Raw genomic sequence first — 27,341 nt, 5'->3', positions numbered from 1 at the left:
CCTCCTTGTAGGCTCTAGGCTGCCTGCGTTCCTGGTGGGATTTGAAGAGCAGGACAGGACGGGTGGCCAGGAAACCACCGCCCCGGGGCCCACCTGCTTAGCTCCATTTTCCATATTCCACTCCTGTTCTCCTGGTCTTTCTTCTTTCACCAGTTGTTTCCTGTTTCCTCCTGCTTGTCCCTAGAACAGGCGTGCCTGATTGTGTGCCAAGGGTGAACTAGGTGCTTTTCTCTAGGAATTCACCATCTTGCGGGGGGGACTCAAAAACATGCACAGATACCTAGATCTGAAAGTGGCAAGTGATCTAATAATCCAAATTCTTGAAAGAATAAGGTCAAGGATGGATGGTTTCCTCCTGAAGAGGAAGACTGGGAATGGCTTCCCAGAGAGGGTGACATCAGGGCCAACCGCTGGACGTTCTCTGCCAGCATGCAGCAGCAGCTCTGTTAGGTGTACCCACCACCAGGTCACTATTCACTTGGTGCTCGTGACTCAATGACAGTGGGCTGTCCCCTGTAGGCTAGAAGGTAGAGAGAGGTCTGGAGGAAGTTTAGAGATATGACTCATCCATGCAAATTAGGGAAAAGAAAACTCCCAGCAAGTGAGATGCTTCCTTAAAGAGGAGGCAGGCAGCAGGTGGTGGGCACCCCAACAGCTGTTCACCTTGGAGACAAAGGAGACAAACTTTGCCATGTTCCTGTTTTATTTTGCAGCCAGGGCTTATCTCTCGTCATCTCACTAGAGGCTGCATTTACCTGGTTCTCTTTCCTTATTTCTGATGAAGCTCAGGCAGGTTTTAGGTAATTGCATTATCAATTTCTACTTTGCATTGAACCAACATCCAATCCCTTCCGACTTAGTATTGAGGTGGTGGTTGGGGCAGGGTCTCCCGATATAATTGAGGCTGGCCTTAAACTCACGATGTGGCCCAGGCTGGCCTTGGACATGGAAGGGTCCTGCTGCCTCAGCCTCCCAAGTGCCGGGATTATAGAGGTGCCTGTGCCACCATGCCCAGCTGTGTTCTTATTGTGTTTAAATTTTTTTCTTTTGTTTTTTAATCTCTTGAATGCTATTTGTTGGGAGCTCAGTGTTCCTGTCCTTGCTCCCACCACATCTTCCTTTTGTCACAGATCTTCCTCCTTTTTTTCTCCCAGAAACAGTACTAACCAGGACTTCTCATTGACTTTCCTTTCACCTCACCCACCCTTCTTAAACGTGATTGCTTATATCTCCATCTGGTCTTGGTTTCTCCCTTTGCCTTAGTTTCTTTCAATCTGGTCTTCTATATTTTTAAGACTTGGATGACTCCTCTGCTTTCATTTCATGCAATATTGAGTATTTTGCCGTCTTTCTTATTTCTCAATGAAGTTGCCCCCATGGGGGTGGTAGCCAGGTTGGAGGGGACGCCAAGAGCCCCAGCACGTTTGGAGCTCTGCACGGCGACACGGTTGAGCACCTGTTCTGTAAGCTTCCTCTCTTGTAGCATCCTGCAGAATTTTTCCACTTCCTTTAAATCTGCATGGACACCTGATAGTTGTGAACCCTGTCAACACTACATACTAAGGGGTGTGGAGGTCATGGCCACTGCAGCCTTATGTTTCGGGTTTTAGGGTTGAGGACCCATCCATTTCCCACCTTCTGTATCTTACTGAACCGCATAAAAGTCTGAGTAGTACGCACAGAAGACCAAGAGATCATACTTTCCACCGCTACTTCTCCCAGACTCGAGCTGCAGCAAAAACTCCTCAGGGCCATGTGACAGGGGGTGGTGGGAAGTGCCTGCTCCTGACCCAGCTCTCCTGGCCCCCTAGGAGTGCTCTTTAGCATTGAGGTCACCTCTACGTACTTTGCCGTGCGGAACTACTGGCGAGGATTCTTTGCAGCCACGTTCAGTGCTTTCGTGTTCCGCGTGCTGGCGGTGTGGAACAAGGATGCTGGTAACAGGGAAGGCCAAGGGAGGAGGTGTGACTTTGGGATTCTGGTGGACAAGGGGTGAGGAGGGGAGCCCTGGGGGGTATGTCCAAAAAGATATGGATGGCAGCTCTCGGGAAGTGGGACCCAAGACCTAGGACCAGATCTAGGTCAGGGAGGGGAGGTGGGGTATAACCATGCAGTGGCTGTGCCCAGAAAAAAAAAAAAAAATTAAAGAGAAGAGGAGAAAGTAGGATTGGAAGAAGGAAGGCAGGAATGCTTGAAGCCGATGACCTCTTTTCCCTGTCTGTGGCTTTCTGCGAAGCTCCCACCAACATCCTTGCCTTTTGCTCCTGTAGTTACCATCACGGCTCTGTTCCGAACCAATTTCCGAATGGACTTCCCCTTTGACCTACAGGAACTCCCAGCCTTTGCTGTCATTGGGTCAGTGGGGCCACCTGCTGTGGGTGTGGTGAGCAGGGAGTGGATCAGGAAGGGAGTGGGTTGGAAGGGACCCAAGCTGGGTGGAAGGCGGGGTGGGCAGAGGTAAAGTGTAAATCACCAGGGAAGTGGGGTAGAAAGGGAAGGTAAAGTGCTGGCGTGTGTTTCCCTGCAGTCCCCGGGTTGCAGGTCTGTACGTTTCCAACCCTGTAACTTACACCCTCAGGATCTGCTGTGGGTTCCTGGGAGCTGTATTTGTGTACCTGCATCGCCAAGTCATGCTCGGTGTCCGAAAGCACAAGGCCCTCAGCCAGTTTCTTGCTAAGCAGTGAGTCACTGCCCTTCCCTTGCCCTACCTACGTCCTTTCTGGTTTCTCCCAGAGTTCCTCCCTTTTTAATCTTGCGGAAGGTATTAAATGCCTTTAGGTGGTACTGTTTAAAACAGTAGGAAATTCTGTGGGTAGGGGACAAGGTGTATTGGCTTCTCTATAAAGATTAATTTTTTGGCAAAGAGAAGGCTCTCTGCTGAAAGAATTGTGCCCTGTGGTTGACTGCAGGAAACTTCGACTCACCAGAGTTCAGCACTGGGGTTGGTTTAAGCTGGGGAGAGGGTTAACTCTCTTTCTTTTTCAGCCGCCTGCTGTATCCTGGAATTGTTACTTTTGTCATCGCCTCATGCACCTTTCCACCAGGAATGGGCCAGTTCATGGCTGGAGAGGTCAGCTCTAGGGGGACCTGAGGGTGGGGTTCAGGACACTGTATCTAAGCCAGGAAGGAAGAGGGCAGCTCAGGTTTCAGCTTCTGTAGTTTTACCGTGGGATCAATTCCCTCTCTGAGCAAAGGGCAAAAGGGACCCTTGAATAATGAGGTTGGGGAATGAGTTCTCTAAAAAAGGAAATACAGTAGATCCCTGGAGAACCTGCTCCCTCTGCTTCTCCTCAAACAGCTAATGCCCCGAGAAGCCATCAGTACCCTGTTTGACAACAATACATGGGTGAAACACGAGGGTGACCCCAAAAGCCTGGGCCAATCAGCTGTGTGGATCCACCCCCGGGTCAACGTTGTCATCATCATTCTTCTCTTCTTTATCATGAAGGTACTGCAACCTCACTGTGGACCCCCAAAACTCTGTTTTCAATCAAACAACCCAGAGTTTGCATGGGGTAGGAAGGAGAAGGATATATCTGGTCTGTGTCCAACCTAAAAAAAGTCACTAGGAAGCCATGGCATAAATGAGTTGCCGAGCTCTAGATGTGAATCACGTCTGGGTTAATTGATCCATTCATGTCTACTCAGGGATGTTGGCATAATTATAATAACCCTTCTAATGGCGCCATTTGCTATCTTATGAAGGCATCACAACAGCCACGTAAACAAGGCAAGCTAGAGTTCAGCAATATAGACAACTGTGTCAAAACCTCAGACTAACTGGCCAAGTTCCTCCCACATGTTAGGTAATTAGGTGTTTCATTCTCCATGTATTTGGTTATTCATTTTCAGGTGATTTAACACACACATTCCTTGCTCCCCATCTGTGGATAAGCTCTGCTCTGGAATTTCCAAAGAGATGACAACAGTCAAATCAATTTTATTAGTGACTCTAAATAATTTTTACCCATGTTATTATTCGCTAGGAAGTGAGGCTATGAGAATTTGGCAGGGCTCAGACTTTTTTTTTTCCTAACTTCAATTAGGAAACAAAAGCTGACCTTTTTTTTACATCTGTTCTTTTTCATACCTGTCCATCAAAGATTATATATTTATAGCCTTCTCAATTACTGCTTTATACAAAGACATTTTTTATTTTCACCCTTGATTGTGACATCTGTCACAGCTACTGATTACCTTTCTTTTTTTACCTTTTTGATAATTCCCTTTTTCCTAATAGTGCAGCTTGCCTAAATAATCTAACATTTTCTTCTGTATATTATGGTTCTCATACATGTCACTCCACACTGAACTTTCATGCTTTTGAATACCTTGCTATTAACTTCTTTGTTACACCTTTCATTAATGTACATTTTTCCAGCATGAGCCACTGTTATATTTATATTGTTATTACAATGCAGTGGACTCATTTATTTAAAAAATGTTATTAGGCACTGATGTGCCAAGTACGTAATACTTGATCATTTATCTTTTGCTAATCTTATGCTTTTATAGCTGAAGAAATTATTTGAAAGCCAGGCATAACAGCTCATACTTGTAATACTCTGGAAGGATCAGGCAGGAGAATACCAAAATTGAGCCCAGCTTGGGCAACTTAGAAACTTAGCAAGACCGTAATGTAAAAAAGCCTGGGAATATAGCTCAGTATGAAGGTCCCGAGTTCAAACTACAGTACCACAAAAAGTTTTTTTCTACTCATTTCATGTACTTTTCAATGTTTATGTAATCGATTAGAGATACCAGGTGCTTTACACACCACGCTCAGCTTATATGCTCAGGGTTAGTGTAACTTTCTTAAAACTGTAATTCTGTATGTTCTTCCCTGGGTCACTTGAGGTGTGTTAATTGGATCTATACCTTCCATGTTTTGCACATTCACTTCAGTAATTTATTTGTTATTTAGTTCTACCTTCAAAATATTTGACATTTTTCCTGAAGAATTTTTCAGTGCCTTTTAGGGACTTGATTTCTGGACTTTCACTGTAGAATTCTCTTTTTCTGCTGTTTATAAATCTTAGTTTCCCACATAGGTCATTGAGTCTACAAACCCATTTGTGGTTCTCTTCTCCAGTGATGAGTTTGTGTTTTTCTGATATTTCTCTAAGACTGAGACAAGTGCTAACTTTGGGTTCATGCATACCGTTAAAATGTAAAAATTCTCTAAAGCTTTGTAGAAACAAGATACTATTATTTCCCCTCCTTACCTCATGCTACCTTTCCAGATTTCTAGTTATGTATCTTTGTCATAGATTAAACCCGTCCTACTTGGATGAGATAGAATGATTCAACTATATATTGCTATGATTAATTTCTCACTGAATTATGCCCTTGTTAATGTTTATATCATAAATGTATTTTAAAAACATGCTTCCTGGGCTACATTTCAGGCTTAACAGTTTGCAGCAGGTCTATAATATTCTATAGTATTTATAAACATAAAGGCATATATTGCTACAAATACATGATATTACTACTTATTACTGTTTCCTACCATTTTTCACTACATAATCATTGAACTCACAATCATACCCTTATTTTTCTCTGTGAGACGTAGGGTACACAGCCAAATTAAAACATAAAAGTGAATATATTAATCTGTTTTTTTCTTACAGTGATGAAGAACCAGAGGTAGGCTACCTTTATAAGAAACAGGTTTATTTTGGCTTACAGTTTTGGGCAGCCAAGGCTGGGGGGCCACATCCAGCAAAGGCACTCTTGCTAGCAGGGTCTCAAGGCAGGGCAGCGTGTCACATCGGGTCAAAAGACAGGGAGCACACGCGTGTGTCTACATACGTCTTTGTGTTCTCTCTCTCTTCCTAGAAAGCCACCAGGAAAGTTTGTCACTGGGGCTCCTCCCTAACAACCTGAACTAATCCTAACTGGTTTCCAAAGGCTCCATCTCTGAAGCCCACAGTCAGACTAAGTTTTCACCCTCTTCCTACCTCACAATGGAGATTAAATTTGAAAACACAGAGCTTTGGGGGAACATTCAAACCATGTCCAAACCATAGCAGAGGCTAAAGCTATTCTCAACAATTAGGCTTAAAAATTAGTCTTAAACCTGAGGTTTTCTGGCAGGTTGGCCAGTGTAGGATGATGAGACTCTCAGTCCCACTCTTTCATGATATTGATGAAGGGAATTCCTGTCTTCTTTTATCTCAAGACATGGCAAGTATCACTGTGTTACAAGCCAGGCTATTTACAATTCCCGTCTCTGCACTTCCCTTTGAAGAAGTCTAATGTTCAATAGAACATCATCGATTCTCAGCCTGATGTTCTGTAGAATTCTTTCTGCTGCTCCTCCTCTCACGCCTCTCATGAGGGGTCTAAGTCTATATTTAGAGTCTATGGTAATTAGTCTATAGTTTCCCAGGTCTCTAGAATTGGGAGTTCAAGAGTTGTTTTCCACATCACTTCTGGGTCCATTCTTTAAGGTGTCAATAGCTAAAAGAGTTCACTTACCCCATGTGCCATTCTTTATGCTGTATAAGTGGATGACTTCCATGCCGTCTGATCTTCGCTCTGTTTGCACATGCATCTTGGAAGATAATCTAGTTCCTCCTCTGAAATCAGACCCACCGGTCACCTAAAATCTGTACAACTGGAGCTTCAGATTATCTCAAGCCTATAAAATCTCTTATGGTTTTTATGTACTGATCACAAAGAGATGGCAGTAGCTGACAGTTCAAGGGGTCTTAAACTGTTAAATGTCACAATCACTTAAGAAGCTTAAACTACGAGTACCTAACGTCATGTCTCCAGACAGTCTATGGTGTGATACCATAGCTTTGATGTGATACCGTAGCTTTCTATAGAGTCTGGTTGTCTTCCTTTGAAACACATTCTTGGGGATGAACGCTCCTGTTGGGTATTTTAGTACATATTAGCTCTGAGGAGCTTCTTGTGCTCTGTGTGAATACTACTTGACCACTCTATGGTCCATCTTCATTCTCTCCCTCCTACCTATATCATAGCTACATGTACCGGGCACTATGCCAGTACCTTCCCTCCCTTGGAATTTCAGTCTGTATTCTTATCTTGGACATTTAATGTTGCATCCTTACTTCTTTTAAATTGTTATATTCTGACGTACGGTTTGCCTCATTTGACTAAATACTCCTGTGATGAAGCTGTCTGAACATCTTCATTGCTGCCTCATGAGTTCAGCCTTGGCTGAAGGGAATTAGAAAATGAAGAAATTTATTTCCCATTAGTTTACAGTGCAACTGGAACAATTTAAGCATTGCAAATATTTTCATCTTGTCAGTTTGTTTAAACGTCTAACTATTACCATCTTGTACCTAATTAGTTTGCGATCCTTTCCTAACATTGATTTATGTGTGTTGGAAGTATGTATGTATGTAAAGCTGTTGCTTCATTTATGTGTTGTGTCTTATGCTTTTACTTTTTTGGCAAATGTTTCAAAAGTTCAACCACTGCTACCCTATTCCTTTTCCATAGTGTTTCTCAATTCTTTCACATCATTTGTCCTGCATTTGCTACAGCTCAGTTTCTATTAAGATACTCCCTGATAAAGTTGGCCTTGGAGATATGTTCTGTTATGTTAGCTGACTAATCGAGCTCTCCCTTGGCCCTTTCAGTACAGCAAGAACAGACTTCAGTATGGGGAGGCTGCTGGGAATGGACGCAGGGCCTAGCATGTGCCAGGCATGTGCTCTACCACTGAGTTATACTCCTCACCCCAGATCTAATTTTTGATCTTCAGTTAAGGTGGTTTGATGTGAAAGCAAATAACACAGGGAGGACACCCTTCCTTCAAGCTTCCTCTGTGAGGTTTGCCACATAGATGGCTTTATAAAGCTAAACTAGTCACACCGGAAGTCACTAGGACTTTAGTGTCTACCACTGAGACCTGGGGGCTCCTTTTCAAAAATGTTACCTGACCAAGGAAAGGACTCCTGTGGCTTCAAGAATTTCAGGCTACTCTTCAGGAGGTCATTTCTGGGCTGAGTACAGTGGGTTGGGGTCCTCTTGGGGCAGTGAAAAAGGGATCTTTTGGGGCTTTATTTCTTTTTTCTAGAGGGTGCCAAAAGGAAAACATAGTCACTCAAAGTAGGAGGCATTTGTGTTAGATTCTCTTATCCTGTTTTCTTTGATGATCTCTTGGGCTGAGAGTGCCAAGTTTTTTGGTTCTGAAGAAAGGGAGATAGACAGGATGGCTTCCAGAAGGATTAGCTATCCCAGGATTCCTGTGATGACCCCTGAAGTGGGAAGAAGGAGGACAGCAAGAAGGGAGTACGCTGCTGCATGGTGTTCTAATGCTTCTTGTCTCCCCTAGTTTTGGATGTCCATCGTGGCCACCACTATGCCCATACCCTGTGGAGGCTTCATGCCTGTGTTCGTGCTAGGTAAGTTGTGATGGTGTCTTACTGGTATCTGCGATCTAGTGCACCAGGGAACAAGGAGATACCTGAGATGCTGGGAATTTGCATTTGGTTTTAACACTCAAGAGGGATTATCTTGAAAACACGGAGAATGAGGAACTTGGATCTCACAGGACTTTTCTTTCTTCTCTTTTCCCTCTAGGAGCTGCATTTGGAAGGCTGGTAGGAGAAATCATGGCCATGCTATTCCCGGATGGTATCTTATTTGATGACATCATTTATAAAATTCTCCCTGGGGGCTACGCTGTAATTGGTGAGACACAGTCCCACCGTCCAGTAATCAAACTTGGAGAATCCCAAATCCCCACAATCAAAGTCTCCCAATACCTCTTCAATCTAGAGTATACAATATGGTTTTAATTTAATGTTGTTTAACTCACCTTTATTCAATACTCGACACACTGCTCTGACCCTCATGATCTCTTACTGAACTTCTTTGAACCTTGGTTTCCTCGTGTGGAAAGGGATGACAGAGGTATTATTACATGAACAGGTAAGGGTGAAAACACCTTGGACTGTGTCTGGATGCCTAGTAAGGGTTTTCCTCTCCTTCCTAAGAATCAGGTGCTGCTCAGGTGCACTCAACCTGAGATGCACTGACATTGATGGGGACTAACACAGGTGTAAGAGTGCAGAAACGTGAGCTGAGGGCTTTCCCTGTCACTTGTGGCCTGGCTGACCATGGAGCAAGTCAGCTGCCTTTCTGAGCCTTAGTTTCTTTATTCCCACATGACTCCTGAAATAGCGTTATTCTAAAAGTGACTGTGATAGTCCCCTGAACTCCTATGTCCCCACCCTGCCTCCCATCCTTGCCAAAATCCCCTAACATCTAACGTTGTTCTTCCTCTGGATGAGAACAAACAAACCAGCTACATAGCTCAGAAGGCACTATCCCCCATCATGGTTCCTTTATAAAACCTGCTGTGAGCAGCTAGCATCTACTCTTTTGTTTTTGCTTTTGTTTTTTCTCTTTTTGAGGCAGGGATCTCGCTGTGCAGTTCAAGCTGGCCTTGAGCTCACTTTGTAGCCTAGGCTGGTCTTGAACTCACAACGATCCTCCTGCCTCAGCCTCCCAAGTGCTGGGATTACAGGTGTGTGCCACTACACCCAGCAGGCATCTACCCTTATTCCCCCACTTCATACCTCTCAGGTGTCCACCCACATCTTTCCTGGTCTACATGTCCCATATACACACCCTACAAATAGTGCATGTTCTGAGGTATTCTGTACACACCATTCAATAGCCTCATTCCTCTGAATATTTTCCTTGTGTAAATTCTTCTTGTTACATTTTCACATATTCCTGCTCCAATATTTTTCCCACAGGATATCTACCTCATGTTTGGGTCAATGAGAAAATAACTGAAAAATAAACAAGATAGATTCAGTCTTCAGTGAGCTTATAGAATCATAAGCTGTTAAATCCACAAGGGCTTTAGAAGTCGTTTAATGACCCCTTTGCTCCACAGATGAGAGCAGGGATTCCAAAGCAATTAAACTCTATTTATGCAGTTGAAACACAAACTCAAGATCTGGTACAGGTCTCGTTGCTCCAATTCCACAGCACAGTTCTTGGGTTTTCTCTTTATTCATTCATTAATTGTTGGCATCAACTCTTGAGGCCCAAGGTAATATGCCACAGTGGGGTTTTAAGACATCGCTATCTTCATATTATAAAACAGCATTTTAGCATATGCAAAGATTTTGTGATTTACTAAATGTTATAGAATGGAATCAAAAGCATAATTTTCTAGCAGGTCAGCATGCTAGCCGCTAGTCTTGACAGAAGTGCTGGCTCTGACCAAGGTCTTGCCTCCCATTCTGCATCATTTCCACCACTTCTGCACGTACACTTCATGCCAGGAATGCATCTTTAACCTCTTGACATGTTCCTGTGTCATTCTAGGAGCAGCAGCCCTGACCGGTGCCGTGTCCCACACGGTCTCCACAGCTGTGATTTGCTTCGAATTAACGGGTCAGATTGCTCACATCCTCCCCATGATGGTGGCGGTTATCTTGGCCAACATGGTGGCTCAGAGCCTGCAGCCTTCCCTCTATGACAGCATCATCCAGGTCAAGAAGCTACCCTACTTGCCCGACCTTGGTTGGAACCAGCTCAGGTCAGGGGCATTAGCAGGGATTAGCTCTGATTTCCTGGGGGATGGGAGGTCCTGAGGCTGAGACTGAGGTCAGGGTTAACGTTGGGAAGCACTGTTTTGCATTAGTTTCTTGTTTCCACGTACAGAATAAATACTGTGAGTGACCCAATGCCTGTCCAACCTCATGGGGGGAATGGAAGGGACAGCAAAGGCTGGGCCTATGGTGGGGCCAACTTGCTGTGCTTCCTCCCTCCACAGCAAATTTACGATCTTTGTTGAGGACATCATGGTGCGTGATGTGAAGTTTGTTTCAGCTTCATGCACGTACGGGGAACTGCGAAACCTGCTCGAGGCCACCACAGTCAAGACTTTACCCCTGGTTGATTCAAAAGGTCAGTGGGAAGGAAGGAAATGGGTTCCTGAGCTGCTGACCTCAACAAGAGTTACACAGAGGTGGAGGACCCTGGTGTGGGCTCTGTTTTAGAGGCCAACAAACCTGCTATGGGAAGCCCACCCTGTACTCCTCAGGGATAATTTTCCTCGGGGAAGGAAAATAGCAGATATATCACATGCATAAGAAAACAGTTAAAAATCCAACCGAACAAACACAGTTGATTGTTGGTATTCAAGGCAGCTGTATTCATAAAGTCACCATGAATGTGGAGTCACTGGACACTGCTGGACAATTACTTCTAGGGGAACTACAAGGATCGAGCCTCTGGTCACACCATTTTCATCAGCTAATTAGTACATAACCTCCTTTATGTGTGTTTCTGCTTAACGTGCCTCATTCCATGGATATTGCTGATGTATCAACATGGGACTTACCAGCCAGCAGCACTGTAATCATACCTGAATGGAGATTACCTACCACACATATTTTCTCAGTAAGGTACATGGCAACCTCTTTATGCTCAGGAACACCAGGCAACACTTCAGCATTATGTTTGGGGCTGTTCTAAACAGCAAAAGCACCAACACAAAGCGCAGAGATGTGAAAAGCCTAGCATTAAATAGGCTGCAAAAAGAACCCTCTTTTCCAGCACTCAAGCTGAAATAAGAGGTCTGAGCACTGTGATGCTGCCTTCCAGCTGGGAACATGAGCGTCAGGGGATGCAATTTTCTGTGGCTTTGCACGTGTCTGTGAACGACACCCAAAGCCCCTCTGGTACTGATTTTGAGTTATGAACGTATATTTTAGTGAGTAGATGCGTTTGCAATCAGGGACTGCGTGAATAATGAGCATGACCTGTAAATCTCACGGCGCTTTATGACTTAGGTAAATCACACCTGTTCTCAAGGTCCAACTTTAAAAAGACAGGAAACCGCTCCCTGTGAAGGAGTAAATGACCTGAGTAAAGGATGATTTTGCATTTCTCTCTTTCTTTATCCTTCCTGCCCACCTCCGGCACTTTATCCTGCTTTTTTATGATTTCTTCCTGTGCTCTGTACATGTATGTCTTGTTTTCTTCCAAGACTGGCATTCCTTGAGGGTGAAGACAATAATGTCTACATTTCCAGAGTGTTTTGTTCTAAGTACTTACTGGATAGTCAGTAAATACTTTTCTAATGTTGGAATTAGTGCACTAGATGTAGTGTTACTTGAAGGCATTAAGATTGCCAGTTCTGATATCCGGTAATCAGAGCATCCAAAATGTTCAATTTATACTAACTCATATTTCCTCAAAGCTCAGACATCTTCTAAACGGCTTCTACAGTGGCTCTCTGGAGCAAGGTACTGAGGATGAGGTACATGACTTTCACAATAATGGCCGAGCCTTAGGAAAGTTGATCGCAGTAACACTGCTGCAATTCCAAGGTAAAACTTACTGAACATGTTAATCATCGTAGCAGGATTTCTATAAACACATACCAGACCGTCGCAGGAACAGTAGGTGTGTTTACATCATAGAAGGACTCGGGTTCTTGACGTGGTGAGACGTCAGATGTGAAAGGTGGACCCATTTTTTCCTCCTCTGGTAGAAGACGGGAAGCTTGCCCTGCTGGCAGACTTCTTCCAAAGCGGGTTCATGTCTCAGCCTATGTGGATGGCGTTTCTTGTTTCATTCAATGTGGACAGCATGAATCAGCCTATTTTAATACCAAAGTCATCGAATGCTTGTATAAGGGCAGCATCCGATTCCGTACACTTTAGCATCAATCGGTGTGCTAACAGTTGGATCTGCAAGTGCTAAACGGCTGAAATAAAAGAGAGCCAGTGAGGTTAACCCTGGAGGATTTTTGAAATGCTTTTTTGGGAAGAAGAGAGCAAGCGCTGGAAAAGAGTGGCGCTCTGGGCGTCAGCTGCCGTGACAGGTGGTGTAGGGCGTGGCAAGGTGTGGGCAGGGCTTGGGCTGAGCGTGATGGATTTTCCCGCAGATTCCATGATCCTGCTGGGCTCCGTGGAGCGCTCAGAGCTGCAGGCCCTCCTGCAGCGCCACCTGTGTCCCGAGCGGAGGTTGCAGGCAGCCCAGGAGCTGGCTCGGAAGTTGTCGGAGCTGCCCTACGACGGCAAGGCACGGCTGGCAGGGGACGGGATCCCGGGCGCACCAAGGGGCCGGGCTGAGTCCTTCGCCTTCGTGGATGAGGATGAAGAGGAGGACCTCTCCGGCAAGACCGAGGTGACCGGGCCTGGAAGGACTAGGGAGCCGGAGTGAGGGGGAAGGAAAGAAAAGCGTCGGCAGGGGCACCAACCACATCTACAGCGTTTAATGACGGACAGGGATGCCAGGGGTACAAGGAAAGTAGGAAGAGGGAAGGGACATGGTGGTAAGGGAAAACTACACAGTTCTGGATCAGGTGCCAGAGAGACCAGCGCCTCCGGGTCTAGCCAGCTACTTAAGGAGATAATGTCAAGATGTGTATCTGTGAGAATTCAGAGGAATCTAGGGATTCTGAGCCCGGGAGGAAGAGTTACACAGGATGCCAAATGGTAAGCGAGGGAAGCTTCAAGCAACTTCTTTCCTGATACCAAGAATTTCCGCTGTTTCTTTCAGCTGCCTCCTCCTCCTCCTCCTCCTCCTCCTCCTCCTGCCGCTCCTCCTCCTCTTCCACCCTTTCCTAGTGTTCCGTCGTCCTCTGAAGAGCCCAATGGGCCCTTGTCCGGCCACAAACAGTCACCCGAAGCCCCAGAACCTGCAGGTGAAGACCTCCCTGCATGCCCCCTTGCTCATTTCTTAGGGGTTGGGGATTACCTCTGCACCATCTCCACCCACGAGTGAGGCTAAGGGATGGTGGGGAGGAACCTTCATCAACTCCATAGCACCATCCCAGGGAACGGGGCAGTGGTAGTGGAGAGGTGTCCCCGGGCCTGAGGCACCCAGGAAGTGCACTTCTTCGAGGGCAAAGTGTTAGGGACACTGGGGAGCTCCTGGCCACTTCCTCCACTCCTTGCAGGTAGAAGATCCTCCATCTTCCAGTGCCTGCTGCGCTGCTTGCTGGGCCGAGCTCGGCCCCCAAAGAAGAAAGCAACCCAGGTGAGAGGGGATGTGCTTAAAGAGGGCCAGGGGAGGGGCTCACCTTTGAGGAGTGAGGCATTACGGTCTTTACTCCAGAGAGCAGAGATCCTACCAAGGACGATGGCTCGGGAAGAAGGCCCCGTGGCCCTGGCTTAAGAGAGATGGGAATGTAGCGAGCATGGGACAAAGGGGAATCACCTTGGTTCCGTGTCTTTCTTCTCTAGGATTCAGTGGATTTAGTGGATAACATGCCACCTGAGGAGGTAAGTAAGAGAAACAGGTCCTGAGATGGATTGTTCTATCCCATGAAGGTATTGCGATTTTTCCCTACTTTCTCTATTGTGTTATTTATTATAGGGATTAAATGTAGATGGGGAAGTATTTTGCAGGGCTGGGATAGGCATGTTATGGAGAAAACGATGGGCATGTGATGGGACGCACTGTGTTCTCGGAGGGACAGAGTCCTAGCAGAAGGGGGCAGTTCATGTGTAGATGGGACCATTGCGCCTTAGACCGTTGAAATGGAAGATCCAGACCAGAGAGAGGCTATTCAAGAAGGATGGGATTTACTGGCAGCAGGGGCCAGCACCAAGACATAACAGTGGGGAGAATCACATCAAAACTCTAACGGGGAACCTGCCCTGGTGGAGGTCACTACACTGGACCCATCAGACCCTGGGACAGTGGACCCCTGGAAGATGTCTGTCCTGAGACTTTGGAGAACTACAAATGGGAGGCAAATAATGACAGTTGTCTTACAGAGACAGATGCTGCTTTCTTACTAGAACCCATTATCAAGTCCACAAGAGAAAAATCAAATCCTGCATGTGCTTGGATGTAAAGAGCGGACAGAATATGGAGCAGTGCTTAGGAGCCCGATCCCCAAACAGGCCCCAGGGGTCATGGAAGAACAGAGAAAATCCATTAGAAACTATTGCATGTATTAAAGGGAATGCAAGTTGGCTGCAAAGATAGAGCTTTTAAAGTATGCAGCTGACAAAAAGCTACGGTGGATGTTATTTTAAAATAAATATCTTATTGGGCATCCAGAATAAATTCATGCTGAAGATCTGAAATGCTACAAGCTCAGAGGAGGGGCTTGGAGTGCAGAGGAAGAAATGACACTTTCTCCTTTGCCACCCCTTCATAAATGACTTATGGGAGAGACGGATAGATGGTCCCATAGGAAAAAACAAAAGAGCTTCTTCGTCTGCCACAAGCAGGAATCAGATGAACCATACTGCAGTAAAGGAGCATTTTGTTTAGTTGTTAACATCTATTTTATTTAAAATGCACCAAAAAGAGTGAAACCCAGTTAGTTTATCAGTGTGGAGCTCCTCACTGCATGTTCCTTAGTTCTTTGTGCCGTTGATGGAACATTTCAATCAAGACACAAAGTGCAGCCAGGTATAAAAAGAAGATAAATTATATATTTCTATATAAGGAAGACTTTAAGGCACTACCAACTCCCATGTGACCCATGGAGCTATTTTGAAGGGATAAGATCTAATAGGAGTCAAAATTCAGGATATTTTGAGCACAGTCTTCAGATCAGATCAGATGACAAGTTGATGTCAACCAAGATGTTGGTACTGACAGAAACAGTATGGGCAGTAGCATGGAAAGAAGTCAATACTGAAAGAGTCTTCCCAAAGTCCTTGCTATGATTTGTTCAAGTCTGTATATTCTGTTCAGAATGTCCACAGTTAGAACTCTGGATTCTAGTTGGTGCTGAGCTTTTTACAGTATCCAACAGCAGTATCTTCTGCCCCTTAGCCAAGCTGGGGCTGAACCCAGAACATGGTTAGCCCACAAGGTCAGATACCCAATTCCACTGATCATGGCCTGTGGAGTCCTGGGCAGACTCTGTCACATGGTGTGCCCCTGCTTCCTCATTTGTAAAGTGAAGATGGATAGAGTTGTTGGAACGATTCCAGCGGCTAAGACCTGTAAAGCAGTTAAGAGTAACACTCTGCACAGAGGAAGTGCTTGGTAAGTGTTCAATGAGAATGCTGCTGCTGCTCCTGCTCCTCAGGAACAAGTAAAAATGGAAGCTGAGAGGTCAGAAATGGTTGTAGAATGGACCAACCATACACACAAAGTCTCTGTAACGTACCTGCCAAGGCATCATCTGTCCTGTGCCAAGGCCTGGCGAATCCCCATGTGAACCTTTAGTTGGCAGGATGAGTTCAGAGGAGCTGTGATGGGCCCAGAAATATCCGGAAAGGACTGACAGAGGGAGCCTTCTGTGGACTACACACTTGACCCTAGAATGAGGGGACAGACTTTGTTCATATTCTCTGAATCTTAAACTTGTAGAATTGGATAAAGAGTAAAAGTACGTACTCAAAGTACTACATCGCTCAGAAGGTACTAACCAAAGAACAATTTTAATAACTAATCTTAGATTCAGTTATGAAAGCCAGAGGCATAAGGGCTTCTTTGGAATCTTGGGGATTTCCATTTGCATATCTAAAGTCAAGAGAACAGCTGGCCTATGTGCCTTAATGCTTCCTTCATAGACTGAGAGACAAAAACAAACCCCAAATGGCTTTGCTGAAGTCAACTAAGCCCATGTGATCCAGTAAGTCTGCTCAAATCAGCAACTGTTCTCCAAGATCTGCTTCCTGAGAGGTGGCAGTGCTAGTTACCTCCTAATGCACAGCACTCTCAGGAGGTCACTGAGTCATACAGTAGGGGAATGGAACAGGTACAGGAAGTCCAGGTAGAGAGAACAACAGAGGTGAAGGGAAAGAGCAGAAGGCGGTCTAGGTTGACTGGAGAAGTGGGTTCTACAGGAGTAGAGGAAAATCAGGCGGGAAGGATAAGATGGAAATAAATGTTTGGGGGCCCGAGGGCGGAAGGGAGAGAGATGGAGAGAGGGAGCCATGTTCGGGGTGCCTGAAGATGAAGATGGATTTGGGGCCTGCTGAGAGAGGACGGGGGAGGTGCCATCCTCTGGGAAGAAGGGGAGCACTCTGGTCAGAAGGATCTGTGATGGTGTGTGTAGATTTCCGGAGCCCACTGGGTTGAAGCCAGGGCTCTAAGGTTAGCAGACCTCTGTGATACTGGAGACTTTCCCACCTGCCCCACAGATCGAGGCCTGGGAGCAGGAGCAGCTGAGCCAGCCCGTCTGCTTTGACTGCTGCTGCATCGACCCGTCTCCCTTCCAGCTGGTGGAGCAGACCACCCTGCACAAGGCGAGCCTGGCTGGCGGCTGAGGGCTGCAGGGCGGGCAGGGGAGGCACGGGGCGTGTGCTCACCTGCGCTCTCCCCATCAGACGCACACACTCTTCTCGCTCCTCGGCCTCCATCTTGCTTATGTGACCAGCATGGGGAAGCTCAGGGGCGTCCTGGCGCTGGAGGAGGTAACAAGGACAGGGCCCACTGGAGAAGGGAGGAGGGATGGGATGAGAGGCGGCGTGGGAAGGGATAGGCTCCCCTTCCTGTTTCTTACTAGAGATCAGGCGAGGGGGCCACCAGGCAGTGGAAGGTGGACACTGCAATGCAGTTAAGGCCACAGTCCTGGAGGGGACACGGTTGTCCACCCCCCGTGGCACAGGTTTAGGAGGGGGTTCAGGGCGAGTCACAGGACTGTGCCGCTGGGGGGCTGGTGGGAGGAGGTCATTGGGAGGGAAGGGTCCGCGGGGCGCCTGAGTCACTGCTGTGTAGGCGGAAGTCTCCGTTCCGCCCTTGTCTCTTCTCCTTTCTGTCTTCTTCCTCTGACCATTCTCTGTTCTCTCTCCGATTCTCCTTTTCTTGCCCTTCTCTTTCTCATTCTGCTTTCGTTTCTCTGGTCTGTTTTTCTCCCACTGCCCCCATGTTTTTTCTCTTTCCCACTTTGCACCTCTCTCCTCCCCCCACCCCTCCCCAGCTACAGAAAGCCATCGAGGGTCACACCAAATCTGGTGTGCAGCTCCGCCCTCCCCTCGCCAGCTTCCGGAACACAACTACCTCTCGGAAGAGCCCAGGGGGCCCACCCCCGGCTGCAGAGAGCTGGAGCCTGTCTGAGGATGCTGCGGGCCCCCCTGGAGCAGGAGACCTGACCCCTGCTTCCCCAGAGACGCCAGTGCCACCCCCGACCCCAGGTCCCCCTCAGCCCCTGGCCTCTGCCAAGGCAGGGGGAGAGCTGGAGGAGCTGGAGTTAGCAGAGAGCCCGGGGCTGGAAGAGGAGCTGGCTGACATCCTGCAGGGCCCCAGTCTGCGATCCACCGATGAAGAGGAGGACGAGGATGAACTGATCCTTTGACCCGCCCTGGACCCTGCTCATAAAGAACACTGTGCAGGATAGCATCGTATGGGACTGGGGTCCTGCACTTGGGGTGGCTGCACCTCCGGGGAATTTTTAAATGTGATAAGAACAAACTTAAATGAGTCAGAACTTAGGGAGGAGTTTCAGTTGTTTAGACAGCTTCACAATCCCCAGGCAGAAAGGTGGTTCTAACCCCAAAGGTGCCCTGATAGTCTGTGGAGCGTCCAGGGTTTTTTTGCCTTCTGGGTGAGGGGCTCACCTCCCCTCATGCCCAACAACTGCCCAGTGCTCTTGTACCAGTGTTTCTGTTCCGAAAGGTGGCAGGTGGGAGAGGCCCAGAGTGCCGACCCTGAATGACGGTGGAGGGGACGGGACCACCTCCAGGCCTTGTGGACTGGTCACGCATGAATATGCCTCCAATCCACCCACACCTGCTTCTCTGGGAGCTTCCCAGCAGCCCGTAGTCTGCCCCCAGGTCCTATCCTGGCTGCTACTATCCAGGGCCATTTAAGGCCAACGGCATCCCCCTCCTCCACGCCCTGCGGCAAGCCATGAGCTGTGGATACAAAGACTACCAAGGGCAACTGCCTGGCAATAAAAAGGTTGCCAAAGCCTCCAGTGAAAGAGGCAGGTGTCTCACTGCCAAACAGCCCCAGTCCCATGTATCATCCGACTCCCCCTGGCAGAACGGCCTTCTCTTTCACATCACTCTCGATTCCAGGTTACTTCCTAGAAATGCATCTCCCCTCTCCCGTTGCTGTGATTGATTTGTCCTTCCAAGGGTTGCTGTGTGCTGGAGCCGCTCCAGCCCCCATCCCCTTAAATGAGATCCTCTGGTTCTACCAGGGTGGAGACCCTTGCAGGGGCACCCTCAAGATCGAAGGCATTTTTACTGCTTCCCATCCTCGGGGCAGTTCCACCCGTACCTTCTCCAATGGGCAGCAGCCTGTGGTGCATGGCATTAGCCTGCCTTCCTGCAAAGGGACGCCGATACTTCCAAGCATCCAGAAGCCCTGGCTCCTTACCTGATTTTCTCCTGCCCACCCTGTGTGCCTTATTTACTTCCTGCCTTCTCCAGCATTCTCCAGCCCCTCCCATACCCAGTTCCTCCATTCCCCAAATAAGACACTCACAGTCAAGAGATGCCACCACATTCTGTTTAGTGCCACTGAACACAGCCTCTGGGCCTCCCCAGCTTCACGTCCCTTCCCCTTCCCCAGGCCGAGAGAGGGATGCCAAGGCCTGGGCAGGGGGTTGGCAGTAGGCATCAAGCCCGTGCCCACGTGTATATAATCTATAATATTTATATATATTTATATACAATTCTCTCTGTAATATATGTCATAGAATCTCTCTTGGGCCTGGGGTGGGAATATCACATTAAGAAAACATGCTAAGACTGGCCATAAAAACGGGCATTTCTCAGACCTGGAAGATGGTATGTGGGGTACAAGGTGGGGGCAAAGATAATAATAAACTCCCTCCCCATGATCCCCTCCTCAAGACAGGATAAGGAAGGGGGCGATGGCAGAGGGTCAGTGGAAGGGGAGGAATGGAAGGTTTGGATTTTCATTTAATAAAGTCGATTCAAAATGAAAGTGCACCCCCCCCAAAAAAAAAATCATTTAGCAAGAGCAGTTTCATTCACAAGAATATAAAACAGCCCTGCTCCAGAGCTGCTGTAAAACGTGCTGCACAGCCTTTAACCCCAAAGGAAAAGCAACCCTTCCCCACGCCCCATAGCTTCTTCCGGCACATGCCCCACCCACCCCCGTAAAATAGGCTAAAAGCAGTCCCCATGCATCCTGCCCCACCAGAGGGGGTTCCTCTGCCGGTTCCTCCGCCGGCGCCCGCCAGCACCTCAGTTTTCCTCTTCAGAGTAGGGCAGGGCTCCTGGCCAAAGGCAGAACGCCCTCGCCCCTGCCTGCACACATGCGCCAGCAGCTTCGGGACACCCAGTCCCTGCCCCCGTGTGAACCCCCACTGGGTGCCTTCTGGTCTTTAGCCATCTCTCATCTGGGACCACTTGGCTTTCTTGGAAAGGGAGGGCGGAAAGAAGGCTGCTTTAGTCTACCTTTCCCAACCCCCCAGAGGCCTGCGCACAAGGCAGCTCTAAGGAATGAGCCTCCTTCCTGGACGCAGCACGCTGGGACCTGGGAGGAAGAACTGGGGCCACTGGGGAGGTGACACAAAAAGGAGGTGAGGCACTGACAGAGTAGGCAGGGCAAGGCGAAGAAAGGGGGCTGGGGCAGGAAGGTAGAGTGAGCATGCGAAACCCCAAGGGCCTGGGGCAGGAGTCTGGGGCCAGGGACAGCGGCCGGGTGGATACACTGGCCCTGCCCAGACCTCCTGGAAGAAAGGTCCTGTGTGCTAACAACACGTGGACAAACCCAGAGGTATCTTCTCCCGTTCAGGCATACAGATGAAGTCAGGGTCTGTTCACCTACCTCGGCTCGCCACGCCTTCTCCTAGTTCCTACAAGAGCCAACCTCAGGATAGCCAGCCTCCCCCTCCCCTGAACCCAGGTGCCTGCCCTGTGGCCCCCTCATGAGCACAGGCGCATGTGAGCTTGTGGGAGGCAGGGTCACAGATGAACAGAAGCACCCTCTCAACCCCCTCATTCCAAGCTGATGGGGGCAGCGTGCACCCAAAGAGGACAACAGGGCCGTGGCGGCAGAGAATCAAGTAACAGGACCCCTGACAGACTGTGGTAGGACTCAGGCCGTGGAGCAGGAGCACAAGGAAAGAGGGAACAGGGCAAGGAGCTTCTCCAACTCCAACTCCACCCACGCCCGGGGCTGGTGTGGGCCACCTCTGCAGTGGCTTTGCTCCAGCGCCGCTCCCCTGCCCTCACAGACATGCGAGTTCACTTGCTGCTCCATGACCCCACAGTCCACTTCATACCCGAGCGGAAACTGCCCGGGCGGGCAAGCTTGTGCCTCCTGGCAAACTTGTCCAGGAAGGAAGAATGTGCTGGTTCTCCCCTCTTCCTCCAGCAGGTGGCCTGGGGACAGACGCAGGACACCAGGGAGGCTACCTCGGGAGTCCTGGGAAGAGCTGATGAAGGGGCAGAGGGAGCCAGTGCCCACCCTGGCCCACAGCCGCCAGCCCAGCCCAGCCGGGGCAATGAGAGCACCGGAATCCTCCCACCACCCTGCTCAACCCTGAGTCCCCAAGAAGTTATAAAAATGTAGAAAAGGCAAAGAGAAAAGTGTAAACAGCTCCAGAGAATTAGGGGTGGTCAGGGGGAGACCCAGCCCTCATGCTCCCCCCACTGGCAGGGACACTGCCTCCTGTGTCAGCGAATCTGAGACTGGCGTCCCCTCACTCTCCTCAGGGCTGGACTCCCGGAGCACGGGATGGAAGAAGGCAGGAAGGACAGCCAGAGCTGGAGCAGCCAGCCCCAGGTGAGTCTTTGCTCTGATCCTTAGGCTCCTCCTTTAGCCACAGGACATTCAGGAGCCCAGAACAAGCGGCCACATCTGTTCTTGGTCTCATCAGTGACCTTCTTGTCTCTGGGAAGACCTTGAGATAAGACTCGTGCCTGTGCCCCCAGCTGCCGGGTCCACCTCCTGAGATCAGGAGCTGACCTCCCTGCAGAGGGCAGACTGTCCATCCACCTGGACACAGACATGCCCTTCAGGCCACTCCCGTGCGCCTCGAGCCACATCCAACTGCCCCTGAGGTCTGCTCCTCACAGCCAGAGAAAACAGAGTCAGGAAAAGCAAGAGTGAAATGGAAGAAGGAGGCATTCAAACAGCACAGCCAAGGCTCCTGGAAGATGCAATCAGGGCGTGAAGAACTGAGATCCAGTCTCCAGCACGGTCGCTCCGCGCTGCGGTCCCCACGGCGCACATGGGCACAGACCCAGAAGCCCACAGTTGCAGCTCTTCTCCCACAGCCACGTCAGGTTCACAGCCATCCAGGGGCCTGGGTCTCAGTTCTGGGCATGTGGTTTCTAGTGCACGCCTGGATAAAACCCCTCGCTGGTCCTCACTTTGCGGGCGAGCACTGGAAGTTCCCAGGTTCTTGTCTTCTGCCCAGCTCAGCTGTGCTATAGGGCAAGGGAGGGTATGGGTTGCAGCCATGCCCTCGGGTAGGAGTGGGGAGAGAGAAGCTAGTTGTTGGCCTCGCCCTCCTCCTCATCGAAGGACTGCACACCTGAGGATGTGACGTCAGACACCTTCCGGCTGAGAGCAGTGGACACCTCAGGATCTTCTCGTGGGGAAAGTGACTCCAGGTCCCGGCATCCAGCATCCTCTTCCTCCTCAGGGGCTAGCGGCCTCTTCTCGTCCTCAGCAGGGCCTCTGGCCAGGTCCACCCCACTGCCCCCTGGTGCCCAGTCAGTGTCTCCTCCCAGCAAAGCTGGAGGCTCCTGAGCAGAGTATCCGGAAGCAGGCTGGGGAGGTCCCATGTCATGCAGGCTGGGCTGTGAGTCATCAAATGCAGGGCCAAGATAGGATCCTGTGGCCGGAGAGGCAATGAGGGACTGGTCGCTTGCTTCCCAGGCATCTGAAGACCCCAGACAGTACATGCCCTGGGACACGTAGGAGTGGGGCCAGCCATCCATGGGGGCTTGGGCTAGGGCATCTGCAGAGAGAATGGGGAGGCCTGAGAATCACTCACGGGAACATCACAGGGGCATGAAAGCACAGAGAAGGGAAGGCCAGACACAGGCACACAGCGGGAGACAAAGAAAAGCCCTAGGAAGGTAGAGATGGTGAGCAAAGGCTCCTCGGGCCCAGGGTTGGGTTCTGAAGCCATCACTCACCCTGACTCTCCATCAACTCCTGGTAGTTGTCACTGTAGTTGCAGCCCAGTGGCTCCTGGGCGGAGTTGACACTCACGTCCTCACCATCCATGGAAGACCAGGCCATAAGAGTAGCCTCGGAAATAGCAAACTGTTCCATGACACCTGCACAAAGAAACAAAGTCACTACAAGATTCCTCGAGGACTCATGCAGACAGGGGGAGACCCCCCAGGGCAGCACTGGTCAGTAGGCACAGAATGGAGGTGCCTATGTCACTGTAAATTTTCTAGTAGCCATATTTATGAAAATTAAAAAGAACAAGTGAAATTGCTGTTATTCACATATCTCAGTATCTATAAAAGGTGATCATTTCAGCATATTGACAATATAAAATTATTAATGAGGTGTTGTGTGTTGTTCTACTTATCCAGTTTGTGTCTTACAGGTGTAGCACAGCCCTACTTGTACTGGCCACGATTCATGTTCTCCCAGGCCACACGTGGCCAGTGGCTATCGTGTTGAACAGCATAGCCTTTGTGCATTCCCCAAAGCAAGGAAAAAATCGAGGAGGACTTGCTAGAAGGTTAGATTTATTTCCCTGGGGGAAAGGGTTAGAGGGTTTTCTGCTGAGCTATCCTAAGGGATTAAAGTTAGGGACTGACAGAAGTTTGTCATTGGAGGTTTTCAGGAACTGAACCTACTCTTAGGTGGTTAACAGCAGAGGAATGTGGTAAGGGGAGCTTTCAAGACCAACAGAGGAATCTCCAAGGAAGTATCAAGGGAATGTGGGACCACAGTGACATAAAGCTGAAAACCCAAGGGACTGGAAAGAAAAGGGTTGACATCCGTATTCTATTTCCTGAGGGTTTTTTTTTTTGGTCTTTTTGAGGCAGGGTTTCACTATGCAGTTCAGGTTGACCTCGAACTCACTTTATAGCCCAGGCTGACCTTGAACTCGCAGCAATCCTCCTGTCTCAGCCTCCCAAGTGCAGATTACAGACGTGTGCCACCACACCTGGCTACATCCATATTCTAGTCAAAGCCATGGGTAAGATGAAGCCTACATTGTTACCATCCTGAGCTACCGCCCTAGCCCGATAAGTCTGTCTTCCCGCCTCACTGGTATTTCCTCCACCATCCACACCACCAATGCAGATTCCTCCCTTCTCTTCTGGATCTGTCCCTTTTCCTAGGCATCTCACTGATACTTTCCCCAAGGGCTCTGTCACTCTTGCAGGTCCTCCAGACACCTGCTGTTGTACCTGTACTGCTCTCCTTTTCTGCACACCACCATCTCCAAGCCAATTCCCTGATCACCCATTGGCTGTCACAAAGAATGAGCTCAGCAAGTGAAACAGTGATGCCAAATGTTGATGCACAAAGGCTGGAAGAGATTCCCCAAAGCCTCTTTCATTTCTTCTAGCAACGTGAGTAGAAGCAGAGCCCTTCAGAGCCCAGGGTCCTTGCATTTACCTCCTGTACTAAAGGAGTGCAGTGATAGGACAGCCCTGCAACTCAGAAGAGAAAGCTCTCTTACGTGGACCCACAAATCCTTGTTCCTCTCACTTTCTGAGATTATAAGAAAAAAATATACCTGAGAGCACTTACAAAATGAACAACTCCAAACACCCGCAAGTTGAGCTTCTGAAATTGTTACCTTATGGTTGAGATTTGCATGGAGACAATCCTATCCCAGGGGAGCAGGGTGGAGGGTCAGTCTATGGCCATCCCAAAAATGTACCTCTTGAGGGTTCCAGGTTCAAGTACCTGCCAGGAAACGTGCTTCCTTCTCGCCATCGCTGAGATCGGAGTAGGCATCTGTATCCCTGCGCACTGCCTCGTGGCTGTGTTGTGGCTGAATGGTTGGGGTCTTCCCCCAGCCCTGCCACTCAATCATGTGGGCTACTCGTCCTTGCCCCATGGCCGTCGGCTTTGTCACATGGTCCTTCATGCTTCTTGAGATCCCTAAGGGGCCAGACATTCCCCACATTCCCCCCGAATATCACACAATATGCATACTAACCCCTCCATCCTCACCCGAGTCTCACAGGATCCTATCCCATTGGGGCAAGTATCCCCCATGACCCATATATGAGGGGTAGCCTTGAGGATCGGAGAGGCTTGTCAGAAATGGCAGACAAGTCAGGGCTGTGGGGATGAGTGTCCTGGTCAAGCCTGAGGAGCAACAAGACTGAGCCCGGGAGTCCATAAGTATTCCACTGTCTGGACGCACTCCCCAGGCCGGCAGTCTCACCTGAGAAAGATGACTTGGCCAGGGCCCCAATGCCGTAGGCATTAGAGTTTCGCTTAAGCTTCGGAAGGATGGAAGTGGTGTCTTCCATGGAGAGCTGGGATAGGGAACATAAAAGGAGGGGCAGAGGGTAAGAAGGTAAAGGGTGCCTTAGGCATGGAGAAGAGCCTGTGGTTGCCAGGAAGGGGGATATGCACTGGGGCAGGTGATAGGGAAAACCAGTGTTTCTAAGAGTCCCAAGGAGGCAGAAACTCCAACCACCCTTGAAAACTGGGTGGTGGGAGGAGCATGTGAGGATTTCCAGTGCTGCTGGAGCTGGGCAGCGCTGCTCCATAGAAGGCATGGGAGATTCAAGGATGAGGAGTCGGGGTGGCCCGGGGAGGGCCGGGGCAGCTGTACTCACATTGATGCCGTCCCAGGAGAAATCAGTTCGTGTTTGCTGTAGGAAACAGGAGAGGAAATGGTAGTCTGGGTACCAGCCTCACTTTCCTCGCAGGGGCTTCCGGAAGTATGCAAAATGAGGCAGGCCTTCCCCTCAAGGCCGCCTCAGGGAAGCAAGACCTCAGTGGGGAATATCTGCCATGCATTTTCAGGAAAGCAGGGTGGAATGTGCCGCAAAAGTGTCAGTCTGAAGGAGGGTCTGGGACGTTGCCATAGAATTTAGGAAAAGAATCCAGAGACCATGCGCTAGAGAGTACAGGGCTCTGCTCTTGATGGCTGCTGGGGTGTCCCAAGGTCCTCTGGCTCTGGGGCAGCAGAGCTCTCAGGACTCACCTCCGTAGAAGGCCGATGGAGGCTGCTCCCATGCAGTGAGCTGGTGCTGTCCATGTTGATTTGATCCACATCCTTCAGGCCCTTCCAGTCCACTGCAATCACCTCGTTCCCTGAAGCGGCCAGAAGGTTAGTTGCTCACCTTCTTTCCCTTGGTCCCTCTTTGGTCTTTGCCCATAGAATGCTGAGCCCATGTCCTGGGACCCGCCCTTCCATCAGCCACCCATGGGGCCCAGAGGTCCCGCCTTCTTCTGAATGCCCATTCCCTGCTGCATCTCTACTGGCCCCAAATTTCTGGTGAGAGAGATTCTAATGCTGAGCCAAAACATTCAGTTTTAGCTTAACCCAAAATAGCACACTCATGGCCTTATTTGTTGTTGTTGTTATTGACACGGAGTGTGACGGGGATCAGAAGTTGGGTTTTCACAGGAAAACAGTTCTCCATTCGGTCCAGAGAAATCTTCGAGCATTTCTCTGTGGAGTCTGGGCTCTTCACCAGTTAGTTCTACTACACACAAGGGCAGAACTTTTCAAGGGGGATGCTTCTCTGAATCTTCCTTTAAAGAGAAGCCTCCCGAAGAACCCATGAATAGGTCTGACAGGAAGATGTGGGGATTGAGGAGCGGCGGAGGACAGCAGAAGGAGACAACGGGAGTTTGTAAAACAGGAATGAACAGCACAGGACTCAAGCCAAGGAGACAGAAGACAATGGGAGGTGGACAGGGCTTGAGGGCCCACGGGGACAGCGAGGGGCCAAGGAGGGCTCCTCCTGGCCCAAGCACAGGGTGGGTACCTGGTAAAATCTGGGGGAAGAGCTGCCCAGGTGATTGGAGCGAGATTCTAGTATCACATGGCTGCCTGCACTACCTGCCCTCACAGATCCTCCGTGCACAGGAAATTTCCTGACCAAGCTGAGGGTGCAGGTCCCTTCTTGGGAAAGGGTGCAGGGAACCCGGTCTTGGGCACAGGAGGCATTGTGCGTGCTGGTGCAAGGAGAGGGACTGGTTCTTGGGACTAAGAGAAGTATGGCGCCCTGCAAAGTTGGGGTCTTGGAGGAGGACGAGACAGGTCAGCTCAGGCACCGCTGCTGGGGCACGGAGGAGAGATGGACAAGTGGACACAGAGAGGGGGAACGGGACAAGCCAGGCACAGTCTCTGGGAAGCCAGACGGGAGGGCAGAACGGGAGAGAGGGGAGGGAGGGGAGGTGGCCTTTGAGGAAGAGGCAGAGCTGAGTCAGAGGCTTGGGGGGCAGGGAGGGGGAGGGCAAGAGAGGAGAGGAGGCGATGAGGTAGAAGGGGGGGTCTCCATGGAAATAACTCGGGTCTCACAGAA

The 27,341-nt window shown here is 49.4% G+C and overlaps 2 protein-coding genes across 2 annotated transcripts in view; one reads left to right on the top strand and one right to left on the bottom strand.

The window, feature by feature from the left end:
• Clcn1 (chloride channel, voltage-sensitive 1) overlaps positions 1-19,833 on the top strand; it is a 31,432-nt gene extending 11,599 nt beyond the window's left edge. Inside the window, exons 8-23 of the mRNA XM_005405361.2 lie at positions 1,812-1,937; positions 2,271-2,355; positions 2,579-2,680; positions 2,986-3,070; positions 3,299-3,448; positions 8,321-8,390; positions 8,569-8,679; positions 10,333-10,546; positions 10,784-10,917; positions 12,905-13,146; positions 13,522-13,666; positions 13,922-14,001; positions 14,208-14,246; positions 17,079-17,183; positions 17,265-17,351; positions 17,858-19,833. Of these exons, the coding sequence (XP_005405418.1) occupies positions 1,812-1,937; positions 2,271-2,355; positions 2,579-2,680; positions 2,986-3,070; positions 3,299-3,448; positions 8,321-8,390; positions 8,569-8,679; positions 10,333-10,546; positions 10,784-10,917; positions 12,905-13,146; positions 13,522-13,666; positions 13,922-14,001; positions 14,208-14,246; positions 17,079-17,183; positions 17,265-17,351; positions 17,858-18,232 (2,150 nt within the window). The 3' untranslated portion in view covers positions 18,233-19,833. The remainder of the gene's footprint in view (positions 1-1,811; positions 1,938-2,270; positions 2,356-2,578; positions 2,681-2,985; positions 3,071-3,298; positions 3,449-8,320; positions 8,391-8,568; positions 8,680-10,332; positions 10,547-10,783; positions 10,918-12,904; positions 13,147-13,521; positions 13,667-13,921; positions 14,002-14,207; positions 14,247-17,078; positions 17,184-17,264; positions 17,352-17,857) is intronic.
• On the bottom strand, positions 19,379-26,121 carry Fam131b (family with sequence similarity 131, member B; the record flags this gene model as incomplete). Its single annotated transcript, XM_013504980.1, is given in 6 exon segments — positions 19,379-22,825; positions 23,007-23,150; positions 24,754-24,951; positions 25,241-25,334; positions 25,641-25,676; positions 26,012-26,121. Coding segments are annotated over 6 exon segments (1,055 nt in total), but the record flags the coding sequence as incomplete, so codon positions are not given.
• Positions 26,122-27,341: the final 1,220 nt, after the last annotated feature.

Source organism: Chinchilla lanigera, unplaced genomic scaffold (assembly GCF_000276665.1).
Source record: "Chinchilla lanigera isolate Chin_1 unplaced genomic scaffold, ChiLan1.0 scaffold00093, whole genome shotgun sequence".
In the NCBI taxonomy this organism is placed as follows: Eukaryota; Metazoa; Chordata; class Mammalia; order Rodentia; family Chinchillidae; genus Chinchilla; species Chinchilla lanigera.
The sequence above is the reverse complement of the archived record's forward strand: the minus strand, read 5'-3'. Positions and strand labels throughout refer to the sequence as shown.